The sequence below is a fragment of the Phascolarctos cinereus genome, unplaced genomic scaffold, assembly GCF_003287225.1.
Source record: "Phascolarctos cinereus isolate Bilbo 61053 unplaced genomic scaffold, phaCin_HiC Scaffold_5;HRSCAF=322, whole genome shotgun sequence".
Lineage (NCBI taxonomy): Eukaryota > Metazoa > Chordata > Mammalia > Diprotodontia > Phascolarctidae > Phascolarctos > Phascolarctos cinereus.
This window is the reverse complement of record NW_027555958.1, coordinates 362,729,980-362,748,833: the sequence shown is the minus strand read 5'-3', so window position 1 is coordinate 362,748,833 and position 18,854 is coordinate 362,729,980. Positions and strand designations below refer to the sequence as shown.

Below are 18,854 nucleotides of genomic sequence, written 5' to 3'. Positions count from 1 at the left end.
CTGACATAGCCTTTAAGAACCTATTGTCACTTCCATACCACAATAAGGGAATAGGGTAGGACTTCAGTGATATTTTAAAAATATAATTCAAGTCATCTATGTTATATTCTGTAATTTTAATGCCACTGATACTTTTGCCCATTTTAGGAGTATAGTCTGGCTTTTTAGGTAAGAGTAGAAGACTTTGAAGTAAACAAATTTAATAGTTAACTCTTGATTAGAGTGATCAATGAATGGCATAATTTTTGTGTTAAACCAAATCTGTGGATGATTTGTCAAGTTGACTACAGCTGTAGCTGGGGTATTAAAAGTAATGCCAGATAGAGGAGAGCAAATACACGCAAAAAAATTATATTTTCTAATGCTACACATTCACTTACAGGTACAGCCCAACTAGTTTGACCATTGTGGTAGAACAAGATCAATAAATTAAAAATGAACTAGAGTCAAAATAGTGTTTTTACTAGGATTATTGGCCAAGCCAACCTAAATGGTTGAAAAGGTTGCATGTAAGGCTAGAAACCTGTTAATACCTGTTTATTTTCATAAGGTGTTATTTCATTGACAAATATTTAGTGAACGCCACTTTGGGCACATGACTGTAACAAAGATTCTACTTGGCAATAAAAAAGAAACATAAGCCATTAGCCCTGCCCTCAAGGGGTTTATAATCTAACTGAATTGCATAGAGTCTTTCTTCTTTAAATTCCTGATACACTTGGTGCAGAAAGAAAATCTGTATAAAGAATATATTCAAGAACAAAAATGTGCTTAACCAGAAAATCTTTTATGCTTTATTTATTTCTATTTTTGTTGAATTGTTAGCACAGCCTTCCATATACCTTTAAAACCAATTTTTTTTTGCCCATACAGTTTTATTTTAGAATAACAATTGCAACTGTTTCTACAGAAAACAAAATGTAGAGGGAAATGGTTAAAACAAGCATGTTAACAGTAATTTTTCTTCTTCAAATATTTGCTCAAAGTGAAATTGCTGTCAATTAAATCAACTGTTCAATTAATTACAAGTACATCAGTACATAGTGTGAAGATAAACATAACAACACAATGCATATTTTACATCCAATGCATGTATATCAGAAGGCACATGTAGTGACACATGCACATACATTTATACACATAGGTACACACACATATGTCCTCTTAGCTATAGCTATGGTTTTGCTGTTGGTTAATGCCATGGTATAAACTGGAAGGCCTATGAAATCAAATGTAGAGACGATCCAATTAGTTTCAGATAACAATAGGATTTTTAAAAGCATTCCCTATTATTTTAAAATAAAGATAACTGTATTTGAGTGTGATAAAATCTCAACATACTGAAATTCTGGAAAAAAACTGAAATGTACAGTACTCTCTCAGATCAATTTGGTAGTACTAAATGATAAAAAAAAAATCTGTGGAAAGCTAATTCAAATGCATTTTGACAAAACTCTCAATGCCATTGCCAGAGAATGGAGTAATCTGGTTATCTGAAGGGTAGGGGTTAATAGGCATTGTTAGATCTCTGCATTCTCTAAAATTTCCACATAGATCTTTAATGCAATCAATTAGGCCAATAAGAGGCTTTTGACTAGAAGGGTAACAAGGGCTGCCTTTTGGCAGTATAGAGAAATTATCTTGCTACCTTTCTATGGAGAGACAAACAAGTCATTCTAAACTGCACACTCCACTGAATGCTTTGGTCCTATAGGAATTATAAATGGCAAAAAACCAAACCAAAACAAAACAAAACAAAAAAGCCCCCAAAACCCAAAATAAGAAAACCCAAAAAAACAAAAATAAAAACCCACCAAACCATGATAATGTCTAAACATCATCTAACTTAGTGTGCTTTGTGCTTTAACAGAGGTTTGATTTAAAATCAGAATCTTCCATATTTCAGACCAGAATTTGTATGCTGACAAGTCACCTTGGGTACCTTTCTCCTATAGGACCATCATGGTGAATTAATACAGGCTCTGGAGCAAAGATCTGGGTGCATACCAAGTCAACTTGGGATACTCCCATCTCTCCACTCTGAACTTTGGTTCACACGTGTTTTTGAAATTCTTGGTGTGCAACACATATCAATTTTAAAGGGTGACAGCTATTTTACATTCAATGACAATATGAACAATATAATGTTTGTGTCACAAGTACCATGGTTAGTTACAAGGACCACAAGGGCTTTGTGTGCTAAGTCTCAGAGCAGTCACTTTGTGTGGAAGAAATGATACACTTTCATAAACACAGTAGTGAAAACAAATACCCACAGCTAAGATCGAATGCTGCCATGAACAACTCTAGACTTCATCCAAAACAGTTGTTCACAAGCTGAATGGAATCATCACTGATTTTTCCCTTTCATGACTGAATTCTCTAGAATTCTGCAGCCCAGACAGTGAAGTTGAAAAACAAGTATCAGTCAAATCTTGATCACTTAGACACAGAGATAATTCTACCATCACCTGAAAACTTGAGATTTTCACAATTCTAGAGCTGTAGGATTCTCAGGCAATGACATTTCTTAAAATCTTTTTCCAATATGGCTGAGGATGTTATATGCTAATTTTTTTTTAAAGCCATAGACACATTTTGCTCCAGTCCCCTTTCTAAACATATATAAACGTGCACACACACACACACACACACACACACACACCCCTTAATTTCCTACACAACACACTTGTTGGACAGCATTGAACAGCAGTTCATAAATAAACCAGTTCCTTTGTGCAACATGAATATTTGGCTAGCAGCACAAAAGAGCAAACTATCATTACCCCATCCCTCCCCTCCCTCCTGCCCTTTCTATTCTCAGGGCACTCCCCATCTCAGATTCAAAAGAGGAGAATTCTTAAAAGAAATGTATGTATTTGGCAAAACTTTCAAGGCATTTAAACAGCAGGCCAATCTCTTCCATATCATCACTGTTTCCTTCAGAGGATAAGGAAGTGGTAGGTTGAGTGTGCTTGTGTTTTAAATACTCTGATGACTAATTAGTTATTTACAAAAAATTTTGAGAGAAGCCTCCTAATGTACTACCCTAGCATTTAGTCATCCAATAAAAACTCATCATTTTAATAGTATTATTAATACTAACACTACTTTAAAAACAATGAGAACAGGGCAGAACACAGCACAGCTTTTTACATACATGAAAAGTGTGTCTGTATACCTGCTCCTATTTAGCGCAGTACTTGATTGGTGAATACTTGGATACTAAATTAGGCACATAATTAAAATGCCTGTCCTGTTTGATTTTAAAGGACCAGTTTGTTCTTTCACTTGTCTGGCTGTTCCCTTGAATATCTCAGAATTTACATCTTGGGGTAGGCTACTGTTAGAAATCTCTCAATTTCTGTTACTACTAGAGGCAAATTTTTATTCTAAGGCCTTACTGCAATGATCAAAATTTAAAATCAGTTTGGTACAACTGAGTTATCTTATAATGAACTATTTAAGGGGAATAGAGGTAGAGACTGGTCTAAATTAAGAGATCATACGGCTCAGTTAGGGTGAATTTAAAAATATGCTTTTCATTCGACATTTGTTCATTTTAGGTCTTAAATGAGGTAAAAATGCATAAAAAGCTGCATTTCAGTAGTGTTGAGGGCACTCAGTGGTGATCATTTATCAAGAGATAAGGTATATTTTTGTTTTAATTTCCTAGGAAAATATGTAGGAATTGGTTGTCATATGTAAAAACTGTATACCATGTCAACCTAGGATGGGAACCTGATGGGTGTCACCCTACTAACAAATCTTCACAAAATGTGAAACTCAAGGACCACGAAGCTACCATGATTACCAAAGAAGTATCTGTCTAGGGCTTAGTCTTCTGGGTAAACTAGCATTTTGGATAATGTGAAGAACATAAACCCAATCATATGCATATGCATGTTCCCCACATGCCCTAGGCAAGGGGTCTAAAATTGCTAATTTCTAAATACCTTAATGGAAAAAATGGGCTGTATTTTATCATTAGAAGTTGATTTAAAATATTGAAAACAAGTACAATTAGGATTCCACTTTAGCACCATGAATTGTGACTGAAATTTGTGTCTTCCTGTTGAGGCAGGACTAAACACTGATGGTACTCTGGTGTGGCAGATTTGAGGCATGTTGGTTGCTGCTTCATAAATGGAAGCTATATTATAAATTGAGAACAACTAGGTTTCTGGGAAAAAGCCTAAGCATACCATCATCTTCTTAGGTAGATTTTCCTGATTTGGGGACATTACTTGGTGGTGTGGTGTTTTGTCGGCTAAATCCAAGTCCTAATCCTTTGGGCCTCTGCATGGCCTGTATTGGCTCAGACATCCCCTTGCCGTCTCTTCCAAGGCCTGTCCCAGGTGTCCAGCCCATGCTCTGAAGCATTCGGTTTCCAATGTTGGTCTCTGGGATCGGCTGAGCATTTTCACTTACAAGTCCTGCATTAATGATATAAACAACATTATTCAGTACTGCCATGAGAAGAGAGGAAGATTTCATCAGTTGAGAAACATTATTCTTCTGATTGTTATGACTGGATAGGGAGCTGGAACAAGCTGCTTTTGTATGCACCGACCTCATGGAAAACTTGAATGTGAAAGCTGAGCATATGTATTACATGGTAGATTCTGGAAATGATAAAATAAGCACAATTTAATTATCCTACTCTAATAGATTAAGAAAAAAATAACACAAAACCCTAACAATCTCAAGGACGCCCAGATTCATCTGTTTGCCATGGCTACAGCACAGCTCTGCCTTTCGTGTACTTCATCTCAATAGTTATGAGGTATGATTTAACGACAGGTAAAAAGGGCATAAATGGTAAAACTTTGGTTAACTTGAACCCAACTAGCTGAGTTTTTCTCTCCCTTTGCTTGAGAAAGACTGAAACGACTAAAAAGACTAAAGAATAACCCATTATGGATTTGTTAAAAAGAAAAATAAAAGCAACATCTAAGATATGAATTCAGTGTACTCTCTTACAGCAGTAGTTCTTAATTTGTTGGCCAGTGCCAGGGCTTATGGCTTTGGGTTTTTCCTTGGTTCTTTAGGGAAACTGTCATTCAGATTCAACAAACATTTATTTAGTTAAACATAACCACCTCCCTCTACCCTCCCCCCCAACCCTCCATCACCGCCTTGTCATGGTGAAGGCACTTGTGTAGCTCAATGAAACTATGAGCTATGTTACTCAAGACAGACAGGTCATAGTGGAGAGTTCTGACAACAAGATGAACTACTGGAGAAGGAAATGGCAAACCACTCCAGTATCTTTGTCAAGAAAACCCCATGGACAGCACTAAAATGAAAAACAAAAAACAAAAACAAACCAACAGAAAATGGTTGGAACAGAAGTAGAAGAGATTAAGAAGAGGGGGAAAGAAACCATAACAAGGAAGATCTTAATATCACCAATAACCATGATGCTATGGTTACTAGTCTAGAGTCAGACATCTTGGAGAACAAAGTCAAACGGCTTTAGGAAGCACTGCTAACGATGAGAATAAGGTTAGTGCAGGTGATGGAACTCCAGCTGGGCTATTTAAAACTCTAAGGGATGATGCTGTTAAAGTGCTGCATTTGATATGCTAGCGAATTTAGAAAACCCAATAGTGGCTACTGGATTAGGAAAGATCAGTTTCCCTCCCAATCCTAAAGAACAGCAATGCCAAGGAATGTTCAAATTACTGAACAGTTGCGCTCATTTCACATGCCAGCAAGGTCATGCTTTGGATTCTGCAAGCTAGGCTTAAGCAATATGGGAACCAAAAATTACCAGAAGAACAGGCTGGTTTTTGAAGAGGCAGAGGAACTAGAGACCAAATTGCTAACATTTGCTAGATTATGGAGAAAGCAAGAGAGTTACAGACAACAAACATCTTTTTATGCTTAAATGACTACATTAAAGCCTTTGACTGTGTGGATCACAACAAAATATGGCAAGTCCTCAAAGAGATGGGAGTACCAGATCATCTTACTCATCTCTTGAGGATCTTGTATGTGGGCCAAGAAGCAATGGTTAGAAGTTAATATGAAATAATTGATTGGTTTCATAATGGCAAAGGAGTATGATATTGTCAACTTATTTATTTAACGTATATGCAGAGTATATCATGTGAAATGCCAGGATGGATGAATCAAAAGCTGGAATTAAGGTTGCCAGGAGAAATATTAACAATCCCAGATACGCAGATGATATAACTCTGATGGCACAAAGTGAAGAGGAATTAAGATGCCTCCTGATGAAAGGGAAAAAGTAGAGTATAAAAGCTAGCTTGAAGCAATAAGATCTTGGCAACTGGTCCCATCATTTCCTGGCAAAGAAAGGGAGAAAAAAATGGAAGCAATGTCAGATTTTATATTCTTGGGATCAAAGATCACTGCAGACAGTGATTATAGCCATGAAATTAAAAGACGCTTGCTTCTTGGAAGTAAGACCATGGTAAATCTATACAACATACTAAAAAGCAGAGACATCATCTTGCCAACAAAGGTCCATATAATCAAAGCTATGGCTTTTCCAGCATGAAAGCTGAGTGTGGCAGAATCAATGCTTTTGAATTATGGTGTTGGAGAAGTTCTGAAAGTCCCTTAGATAGCAAGGAGATAAAATCAGTCAACGCTTAAAGAAATTAAATCAGGCTATTCACTGGAAAGCCAAATACTGAAACTGAAGCTTACGTACTTTGGCCACATAATATTAGATGGAAGTCACTGGAAAAGACCATGATGTTGGGAAAAATTGAAGGCAAAAGGAAAGGGGAACAGTAGAGTATGAGATGGCTATATAATATAATGGAAACAATGAACAGTTACTTGGACAAACTTAGAGAAATAGTGGAGGACAGAAGGAGTTGGTGTGCTATGGCCCATGGGGACATGAAGAGTTGGAATAACTGAACAACAACAAACACAAAGATAAAACAGATCTTGCTTCTGAGAGGCTTACATCCTACTTGGTGAATATAACATACAAACAGATCATTTGAAGGGGAGGGAACATTAGCAGCTGGAAGTACTGGCAGAGGTTTCACAATGGAGGTGGCAAGTACCAGAGCTGACTTTGAAGAAAGACAAGAATTCTGAGAAGAGGAAATGAGTTTGGAGTATATTATGGGCATGGGACAAATACACAGAAATAGGAAAGAGAATGTCAAGATCAGGAATGGCTGGTTGTACAGTTTGGTAAGAACATTGTGTGAAGAGAAACAATGTGAAATAAAATTAGAAAGGGAAGTTGGAACCAAACTGTGGTAGAAGTAAAGGGACAGGTGGAAAAATCTGTATTTTGTCCCCAAGACAATGAGGAACCACTGATGGTTCTTGAGTAGGGGAGTGACATGGTTAGATCTGTCCCCTAAGAATATTATTTTGGCAGCTGTATGGAGGATGGATTGGACAGAGGAAGGAAAAAATCAGGAGATTATTCCAACAATTCCAGTAAGAGGTAATGAGTGCCAAAAGTGGTCATGTGAGTAGAAGAGGACTGATATAGTATGGAAGGAGAACTGATAAGGCTTGGCAACTGATTGGATATGGGGAGGGATAGGGAAGATCTTGTTAGCATTGATACTGAGTTTATTAACCTGGGTGACAGAGAGGGATCTCAAAAGAAATAGGATTCCCACATGTACAAAAATATTTATAGCAGCTCTTTTTGTAGTGGCCAAGAATTGGAAACTGAGGGGATGCCCATCAAATGGAGAATGGCTGAACAAGTTGGGTTACATGAATGTAATGGAATATTATTGTACTATAAGAAATGATGAGTAGGTGGACTTCAGAAAAACCTGGAAAGACTTATATGAACTGATGCTGAGTGAAGTGAGCAAAACCAGAACATTGTACCCAGTAACAGCCACATTGTGTGATGACTAACTCTGACAGACTTAGCTCTACTCAGCAATGCAAGGATCTAAGACAACTCCAAAAGACAAATGATGGAAAATGCTGTCCATACTCAGAGAAAGAACTATGGAGTCTGAATGCAGATCAAAGCATACTATTTACTCTCTCTTTTTTTGTTGTTGTTTGTTTTGTTTCTTCCTTCTCATGGCTCCTCCTATTGGTTCTAATTCTTCTTTACAACATGACTAATGTGAAAATATGTTTAATATGAATGTATATGTAGAGCCTATATCAGATTGCATGTCATCTTGGGAGGGAGGGAAAAGAGAAAGAGGGAGAAAATTTAAAACTCAAAAGGTTATAGAAAGGGGCAACTAGGTAGCACAGTGAATAGAGCACCGGCCCTGGATTCAGGAGGACCTGAGTTCAAATCCAGCCTCAGACACATAACACTTACTAGCTGTGTGACCCTGGGCAAGTCATTTAACCCCATTGCCTAGACAAAAAAAAATAAAAGGTTACAGAAGTTAATATTGACAACTAAAAATAAATAAATTAATTAAAAAACAAATATCCTTATTCATTGTTTAAAAAAAAAAGGAATAGGATAGCTTTTTTTGGGGGGGGGAGGTAGTGAATTAATAACATAATTTGCTAGCATTTATATAGTGCTTTAAAGTTGAGAAAACACTTTATACATGTTATCTCATTTGGTCTTCATAACAAGTCTGTGAGGTAAGTGCTATTATCACCCCCCACTTTACAAATGAGGAAACTGAGACTGTAGAGGGTTAAGTGACTTTTGCAGGGTTTAACTTGATTAGGTATCTGAGGCATGATCTGACATGAGGTCTTTCTGACTCCAAATCCAGCACTCTAACCTCTGTAACATCTGATCAACTAAGTTTGGATGAATTTGAGATGCTGCTTGGGCATTTAGATGGTCCTATTCAACATGGCACTTGAAGATGTGGGACTAGAATTTAGGAGCATTAAATTATATTTAGATGTATAAATTCTGGAATCATATGTATAGTGTTAATTGAATCTGGATGAGATCATCAAGGAGCTTAAAGTAGGGAGAGAAGAGGGCTTGGTATAGAGATTTTGGGTACTTAGATGGTTGGGAGAAGACATTTTAAATGTCTACAGAATATGAGAAAGGGACAGAGTCAGATCTTTGGCTCACTGCCATTTTCTAGAGGTATAGGAAACTCTTGGAATCTTTCCCTCCTCCTCCCTCCCCACATGTCTCTTCCTTTCCACAATTATGGTGGGATGAGAACATGGACAGCAGCTGCAGTAGCACCCTCCCCCCTTCACCTCCATAGTTCTGTTTCCAATGGCTGTTTGGTAGCATTTTCTTTTCAGCACTTTTTCCCCACCTTCCCTATCAGCAAGCACCCTCCTGTCACTTCGATCAACAGCAAATCTCTAGATAAAGAGAAAAGCATCTACTTAACACTCTATACCTTCACTATCTACAGTTTCACACTGTGACAACTGATGTTCAGAACAACAAAACCAATGAACTACAGAAAGCTTAATCATCAAAGTAATGTGAAATTATGTTCAGCAAGCTATATTTATGAAGGGTTCATCTAAGCTTCACTTTATCAGAAAATTCACTTAAAAAGAGTATCTCATTTCCAAAGTATTCCAGTAACTTAAGGTTTTACCATACATGTTAGCAGGACACCTGGGGCTGAATTAACTCTTTAGGTTGCTAGTATTTTTTAAAGAAAGGTATACTAATTTATTGATGGTTTCTAGCAATGGGAAGGGGTTAATGCTAAAGGAAGACAAAATATACTCCTCCTCCTTTTTTCCACACTCCTCCCCCCATGACAGAAGAGAATAAATTTCAATTTAATAAAGGTTTTTAGTATCCAGAGAACACTCTTGGATAGTTGAGGTTAATTTTTAGGCTTAGAACATTTGATAGATCTTGATTTATTTGGTTTTAATTTTTTTCATACAGTTTTTATTTCCTAATTAGTAGTAATAAATGTCCTAACACATCTCCTCAAGCACAGCTTCCAACAACGAATGCCAGGAGCAGACCAAAGATTGGCCAGCTAGGGCTCTGGGAGAAGGTGTGTCTGGCACAGTGCCTCTGGAAAGCCTTACTCTTGGATATGGTGGTACTGACCTAGCCAGAAGCAAGAGGCTGGCCATACAAGCCACTTCATAAAAAGAAAAGAACTCCAAATTTAGCTGGCAAAAAAAAAAGAAATGTAAGACATGGTAAAAGCATAGAAACACATTTCAAACAAAAATACATAGATATTCCATTCTTTTTCCCATGAAAGCAAAAATGCTTATAAGAAATGCCCCATTGGGCCAGAACAGATGGACCATCTACTCCAATATATGGCTGTGATATTTTGGAGAGCATGATACTGACCTCTAAAGGTTAGAGATGTGCCCCAAACATCCATAATTTCACCATATGTGAAATTACTGTAAAGAAATGTGATTTTATCAGAGTAAGGTATCCCCTCTATAAATATAGATTGCATTCCAACACAAGTATGACTTTGAAGATAACTACTGGGGAATTGATCAAGGCACATAGAGGTTAAGTGACTTGTCCAAGGTTAAGGGATAATGTAGGATTCAAACCCAGGTCTCATTGCTTCCAATTTCAGTACTATTCACTATATCAAGCTGTCATATAATTTGCTTATAATAGCCAATTAGCTATTCATCATGGATTAATTTATCTAAGTTCTTATTTATATTTTTTTCATGTTATATTTGTTAGGACTGAAGACTAAATAAGATCTTCATTTGCTGCAATATTTGCACCGGTACAGTCATTCCAATGATGGCTTCCTGAGGCTCAACCCGACTGTTGGACTGCCAGATGTGACAAGGGTCACAATGTGATAGGAAAAAAAATGTTGATATAAGGAGTAGTTTGCAATGGCTAGAGTCTGATGTCAAAAATAAAATCCTTGACTGACTTTGTTCTTTGTGGCCAAAGACCAAAAAAGCATGCACAAAAATAATAATTGAGTACTTCAGGTGCCAAAAATTTTAAGAGGTAGCATGAACCTTCTAAGTGCACAAAACAAGGGCAAGTCATTTGTCAAAAGGCTTCCTTAATATAATAACAAAACCAGCAATTAAATTTTTATTTTGAAACCATGTTTATGGTGGCAATGAAGGCAGATTTCCACGAAAAATTAAGGCACGTAATTTTTTCTTAACAGCTGCTGATACAGGTATGTTCTGGTTAAACAGTATGCTAGCATTCAGTACCATACCCTTGATTTTACAGTGATTGCCATGAATTAATTTAATTCCATCTGTAAGCTAAAATCAGATCAGAGGTCTAATGTTGCTGCAGGCTACACATCTGTTTAATCATTTTTGGATACAACAGCTTGCAAAAGTTCAAGCTTAAAATTTGTTTAATACTTAAGAAATAACATTAGCCTAGTTCAAAAAAAAATCTCAGCTAGAATTATGAAATTGTGGTCCTTTCTCAATCATGAACAGGAAGGCCAGCATGGGCAACCTAATTCTATATCTTAATTATAAAATTCTGGCAAAGGCCTTATAAGCCTATTATGGAAGCCCATGTGTATCTACACTAGCCTGCAGCTTATATTTTCATTTTCATGATCAAAACTTGATTCTCTGTTTTAAATGTTAGTTGCATTTAGCAAACTACTAAAATTTATATTTTTAAAGAAATTTCTTGTAACAGGAAGAAAACAGTCACATGGAGAAGATGGGGAAGAAGGGACACATGTCTCCAAACACTCAATCTTAAAAAAAATTCTATGGATCGTTAAATGAAAAGCCTAGAAATGTCATATTTCATGGAAAATGATAGCACACTGAAATCTCCTTTGAGTCTCTCATCTTTCTTTTTATAAGATTATAGTACTCTGCACAGTACTCTGCAACTGTTACTTCCTTTTCTATCACTCCTAGCAGTGCTAAATCCTTTAAGCCCTTTCCTAGAAAGCTCTCCTTTTGCTTGGGCAATTTTAGCAATACATAGTCTGCTCGCGCCTCACCCTTTTTATGCTAGATCTCACTTATGTCTGATACGGCAGAGTCTGTCTTCTTTTTCTCCTCAAATCTTCCAAAGAGTATTGCGGATGGTAATTCACTTGCATAATTGGCTCAAGAGATGAAAATCTTGTGTCGGTCTCTCTTAGCCACTAATCTATCCAGCTGACTGCAAGCCTAATTGGCAGCTTGTTTAGTAATTTGGCTCCTAAAGTGTTGAATCGATGTTGGATAAACAGCCAATGGAAGGGGAGGTGATACAGGCTGGTTCCCTTATAACAGTGAGAGCCGACAGTCTCCTTTTCTCCTGACCCAGGATTTAGAAAGCATTTTGCGTTTCATGCCTACCTGCTCTTTCTGCTGCTTCTATTGTACTAGCAGGGCCATAGATGGTTTGTTTTGCTGCAAGATATAAATCTACCAGTAACATTATTAAAACTGTAAACTAATACTGCATGCTGTACATCTGTGATAACTAATGGAGGGACATGGGTTTCTGTACACTGGTAAATAGTCAAGGAATACTATTAAGAATTGCTTCAGATGTGAGAAAAACAGATACCAAAATTCAGACAGGAGCAAGATGTGTTATATAGTATTCCTGCCAAATATGTTATTAACTATTTAATTTTTGGATAAAACAAACATTACTAACAAAGCTACTATGACTTGTGATTATATAGGAATTTTACAATTCTTATTGAGTAAAAAGTTCAGAATAATTTCTTCTGAGAATGTTCAGCATTCACTTTCAATTAAGGCATATTCAAATTTAAAATTGGTAGCTTTTTGGATGGAAGGGTTGAAGACATTAAAGAATCTTTCAATGCAGTTTGAATTTTTGTAGTTCAGTAATCAACGACTATATGTTAAAATGGTTTTGTATTCAGGAAACCTTATCAGAAATGATATGGCATTGCAGCAAATAAGCAATAGGGTGTTTTGGTGAATCATAGCCTTTCAGACCATCAAGGGACTTGGTAAATCCTTTAGACTAGTCCTTTCATTCATGAGATGAGGAATGGAGATTCATAAAGGCTAAGGGACCTGCCCTAGGTCATTAGCTGGTAGACACTAGAATCTATATCTCCTGACTTTCAAAGCATTGTTCCCTCTACTATCTCATTTTTCCACTCAGTCATTTTTGTTAATAGAGAAATATCAGAAAAGCCAAAGAGAATAATCATATATCATGTATGACCAATTTTTGAAGAATTAAAAAAAAACCCCTCATATTAAAATTATATTGAACAGAATTTAACCTTTCTTGTATATATCAGAAGAATGTTGTAGGTGCCTCAGGGCCATCAATATGAAAATCAGTTACCTTGTATTGTGGATACGTGTGAGTGCTGGCTAATAAAAAGGTAATTAATAGGTTGTTGGGTAAACAATTTTTAATTATTATATAATACAGGTTTATTGGGAATTAGGCATCTAGATGGATAGAGAGTAGATGGAGTGCCAGGACTGGAGTCAGGAAGGCTCATCTACCTGAGTTCACATTAGCCTCAAACACTAGCTGTGTGACCTTGGGCAAGTCACTTAACCCTTAGTTCCTCATCTGTAAAATAAGCTGGAGGAGGAAATGGCAAACCACTCTAGTACTTTTGCCAAGAAAACCCCCATGGGGTCATGAAGAATTGGACATGACTGAAGCAAATAAATGACAATTGAGAGTTGCCTATTAATACCTATTTTACCCAGGTATGCACGGCACCCTTTTCATTCTTGCAAGTTATTCCAGGAAAGCACAAGCTCTGGCAGCTCTTACCAAGTTGGAAAGGTTTCAAATACAAGTCCAGTGTTGGACTATGTATTGGTGGTCTAAGGAATCATGGAGAATTACAGAGTCTCAGAGTTAGAAGGGACCTCAAAGTCTGTCTACTCCAACCCACACTTGAGAAAAGGACCTCCTCTATCACATATCTGGCAAGTGGTCACCTAGCCTTTGTTCCAGTGAAGGGGAATCAACTGCCTTCCAAGGCAGCCCACTCTGCTTTTGAATAGGTATAAATATTACGAAGTGTTTCCTTCTATCAAGGCTAAATTTGTCTTTATGGAATTGCTTATTCATTACTGTTAATTCTTTCTTCAGTAGATGAACAGAATAAGTTGAATCTCTCTTTCATAGGTAGTCCTTCAAATATTTAAAGAAAGCTGTCATATGCCCAGTAAATTGTCTCTTCTCTAGGACAAATATCCCCAGTTCTTTTGACCAATCTTCACGTGGTATATGATTTGAAGGCCCTTCCCCATCCTGGCTGTTCATTTCCAGAAGCTATCAATGGTGGCACCCCGAATTGAACAAGTTACTCCAGATATCATTTGACCAGAAAGAGCACAGCTGGCAAGTCCCTTTTGTGGTCCAGTACATGTACTCTCTTAATGGAGCCTAAGATAACATTCACTTTCTGACTACACTTCATTGACTTATATTGAGCTTGTAGTCCACAAAAGTTGTCTCTAGATCATTTTGAAATTAACTCCTTCAAGGATAAAACTTTAAATCTGTCACTGTTCAAATTATCTTATTAGAATAACTTAGATGTATTCAGTTAAATTTAGAGAGGCTCATCATCAAAAGGTTATTCACAGGCAGGATGATGACCTTTTCAGACACAGAAAACAAAAAAAGCAGTTAACTAAAGGGTATTGGGAATTTTGACATGCATTAACAGAGGAAGTATTCCCACTGACAAAATCACAGATCCTTGGAATATAACAAATTTTGAGGGAAGGAAATATTTAGACATTGCTAGCAGATTAAAATTACTAGAAAGAATGAAAAAAATGGCTTGATAACTGAAAATATTTTTATAACCTCTAGGCACCCAGATCAAGTGCATATATATCATGTAGTGAAGTGGTTCAGTGGATAGAGTATGAGACTTGGAGTCTGGAAGACCTGAGTTTAAACCCTACTGTAGACACTGTGTGACCCTGGGCAAGTCATATAACCTTTCTGTCTTACTTTCTTCATCTATGAAATGTGGATAACAGCACTCCTTCACAATATTATTGAGGACCAAATGAGAACATATATCAAGTGAGTTATAAACCTTAAAAGTGCTTTTTAAATGTTATTATTACAATTTGCCGATGAGCTCATTAAGTGAATTAGTATAGAGGGAAAAGAGAAGAGGGCCCGGGACAGAATCCTGAGGAATACCTATGGTTTAGAGGGTGTGATCTAGTGGAGGATCCAGCAAAGGAGACAGAGAAAGAGAGGTCATAAAGGTGGTAGAAGAACCAGGAGAGAGTGGCGTCCCAAAAAACTAGAGAGAAGACAGTAACAAGGAAGAGAGAGTGACCAACGGGGTCAAAGGCTGCAGACAGGTATAGGACTGAGAAAAGGCCATTGGATTTGGGAGCTAAATGATCACTAGTAACTTTGGAGAGAGCAGTTTCAGTGGAGTGATAAGTTCTGATTTTGACCTAATTGGGTTAATAATAGAGTAAGAGGAGAGAAATAGAGGCATCTACTGTAGATGGCCTTTTTGAAGAGTTTAGCTACAAAGGGCTGAAGAGATATAGGATGATAGTTAACAGGGATGGGAAGATCAAGTGGGGGTTTTTTCAGGATAGGGGAGACATGGGTATGTGTGTAAGCAGTAGGAAATGGTCCAGTACAGAAGAAAAGACTGAAAGCAAGTGAAAGAGTGGGGATGACCGAAGGAGTAATCTGTTGGAGAAGTCAGGATGGAAGGAGATTGAAAAAATAGGTGGGTTAAGCCTTGGTAAGGAGTAAGGCTACTTCATCATGTGAGATGAAGAGAGTGGCAGAAGGCACATGAGTGATAAGAGACAAGGAAGAGAGAAGGAGAGAGAGGGAGTTCATGGTGAATGGCCTCAATTTTCTTCTGTAAAATGAGGCAAGGTTCTCAGATGAGAGAGTGGGGGGAGGGGGAGCCATAGGAGGTTTAAGAATGAATGAAAAGATTTGGAAAAAGTTGCTGTATTTTAGTGTTTAAAAGGAAGTAAATGACCAAAAATTGAACCTCTGTAGAGGCTCTGACTTTACTTCTCAGTTTTAGGATTTCTTCTTCGCATGTTTGCTATTATAAATAATAAGTTAGTGTATATAAGAGGAAAAAACACAAGGTTAAAGAATGGTCAACCTAGTGTTTTTCACTGAGACAAACCACGGAAACTTGGGAATCTTGATAGCTCTAAGGAAGCAAAATAAAATTTTCTAACAAAGATGTGTAAATGGGTTGTAAGCCCACACTACTCAAGAGTACATGAATAAAGGAGATGGGAATTTAAATTTTTTACTTAGAGTGAAGGGGAAAAACATACTGTTAAGATTTTATTGCTACAAGATGTCTAAAATAAGTCTATTTTGTTCAGAATATACTTTTCTGAATTTGTTTTGCAAGAAAATGAAGACAGAATGAAGGCCGAAGATAGATACTGAAGACAGCATATTTCTCACTCTTGGAAGCATTCAAAAACTGAGGCTTGATGAGGCTTTCTTGAAGAACAAAGATTTTTGTGTGGAAGGTCTCAAGCTACTATGTTATTACTTGACTTAGAGAATATCTATTACAAATTTTTTTTGTATTTTTAGAAAGAAAAGTCAAAAACCAGCAAAATTAATTTTTGTAAGTTATTTTTGATTTCATTTGTAACCCACTGATTGTTGAGATCTGCTCTACTTTTGATCCTCTCTGCCCTTTCACACTTTACCTCAACTAGGTACTGATCACCTACTCCCAGGTGCAAAGCCAAGTTAGCTATTAGTCCTGCCTCAGAAGGAAACTTATAAATCCCTGGGCCTAAAAGAGAGCATGTCTCAGTAATTAAAGTCCCTCCCAGGGCTGCTTATACCTAACATCTGAGTTTTAGTTCATTGAAAATGCTTGGCTTTTGAAAGAGAAGCAGCCTGTTATCATGGAAAGCATATGGGACTTAAGAGTCAGAAGACCTGGATTCTTAAACATTTCCTAAGCCCCATGACCTTGGATAAGTCACTTCCTTCCGCTGTGCCTCAGTTTCCTAATATATTTTAGAATGATAGGATTGCAGTAAATAATCTTAGGCAGATGTGGAGCTGCTTATAGACATGAAGATAGTAGTTATCTTGGAAAGCAGAGTCAGCATCCAAAATGAACTGGACAGATTAGAATGATGGATGAATTTAAATAAGATACTATTGTGTAGGGAATAAATGTAGGATTTTATTCTTGGGCTCAAATTAGGGAAGTATAGAATGAAGGAGATGTGGCTAGACAACAATTTTGAGAAAATGAAGTTGGGGTTTTAATAGATTACAATCTCAATATGAGTCAATAATGTAGCAGTTGCACCGAGAGGCAGTGACCAAAAAGGAGGTGATGGCATTGTGTAGCACTGTGTTCCACTTTGGGGACCATGTTTTAGAAATGGCAGTGACAAATTGGAGTAGGTCCAGAGGAAAGTAATGAGGATAATGAGGACAGAGGAGATCATACTATAAATATTGGATAGAAGACCTAGGGATATTTAGGGATAAGAAGAGAATATGATATATGTGGGTTAGTGTGAGGAGATACTAGCTGCCTTTCAGCAAATGAAGAGCTTTTGTGAGTAGGAAGAAAAACTTTATCTGCTTGGCCCCAGAAGGCAGAACTAGGATCAATAGGGAGTTGCAAAGAAGTTGATGTAGGCTGAAGAATTTCCAATGATGAGAGCTATTCAAAAGTGAAATGGGCTGCCCCAGGAGGCAATGAAGGCTCAAACTGCCTTCAAGTGGAAAATGGATGGTCATCATTTTTGGGATGTAGTTAAGGAGATTACTCTTCAGACACAGGTTAAGCTTGATGACCTCTGATATTCCATGGCTATGAGATTCATTTGCGACTGTGTCATCAGAATTTTATTTGTTTTTCCCCATCCTTTTTTCAGTTGGCTTCCATTTTAGATCCTCAAGCCATGACATCCTACCTCCCCTTTCCTCAAGTCTATGGTATATGTCAGCCTATGCCGAACCTTCTGTTTATTCACTAGAGCTCTGACATGAAGTAGCCATTTTTTTTCTCAAGATCATACATGAGAGGAGCCATATTTATTGAGACATCTGCCTTTGGCAAGATTTGCCTAAATTATTTTTCCCTTACATATATGCATAGCTGATTGTTTTCAATTTTATAATTCTCGTTATTTTTTTTTCTAGTGCACTTTATAGTCTACACTCATTGGAGAGAATTGGCTGCCAATACAGCAGAAAAAAGTTTGGCTAAAAAAGTTGATTTAGAATCTTTGTGTAGACATGATTCAAGAACTGAATTACTATACATTTGTCAATTCTATGTAAGCAAGTCAAACATTAATTTTTCATCAAATTAATAACACTAGAATAAAAAAAAAGAATCCTGGAGATTTTGCCTACATTAAAACCTGGCATGGATGAGATCTGTACTGTGTTGTCTTATGATCATATAATTCTAGCAATAAAAGAAAGAAAATAATAATTTATAAGGTAAGTTTGAATTATGGGAGCACATCTTCAAAATGGATTAGGAACTTAACTGTGAAGGAGAATTCTTGATTTTGTGAATCATTTAAAAGTATACATTTTCAGAAAGTTTTAAACTATTTTTAAATAGCATGTTGTTCACTTTTGCCTTTACAAAGGGCATTTTATAATATAATCTAAATTAGGCATGGAGTAAAAAGTTTATAATGTCATCTCTTCTCCTCAGAACACTCAACAACTGAAATGGCACCCACTACAAGAGCAGTCAGGTATTTAAAAAAGCCACATAGCACCCTCAATGGCAGGTATCTATATTAATAGCATTATGCTTTAATGGATGTCAGTTTCATAACTGAAAATGGTTAGAAAAAAGGTTGATTGTGATTAGTAAAACAAAATCTCATAGCTACTATGAACAAAATCCATCACCTCCCCTTTCCACCCATTGAATTTATTCTCAAATTTCCCAAAAGAGATTTTTACTAAAAATACAAGATGCAATCTAAAAACATTGCTG

At 36.8% G+C, this 18,854-nt stretch overlaps 1 protein-coding gene across 3 annotated transcripts in view; it reads right to left on the bottom strand.

Annotated features, from left to right (window-relative positions):
- Positions 1-768: 768 nt before the first annotated feature.
- Positions 769-18,854, bottom strand: part of GPATCH2 (G-patch domain containing 2) — a 270,988-nt gene continuing 252,902 nt past the window's right edge. For 2 of the 3 annotated variants that reach the window (XM_020982257.2, XM_020982256.2), the window contains one exon: positions 769-4,436. In XM_020982257.2, coding sequence (XP_020837916.1) covers positions 4,216-4,436 — 221 coding nt within the window. In that variant the 3' untranslated portion in view covers positions 769-4,215. The remainder of the gene's footprint in view (positions 4,437-18,854) is intronic. The other variant, XM_078156310.1, reaches the window with a different exon arrangement.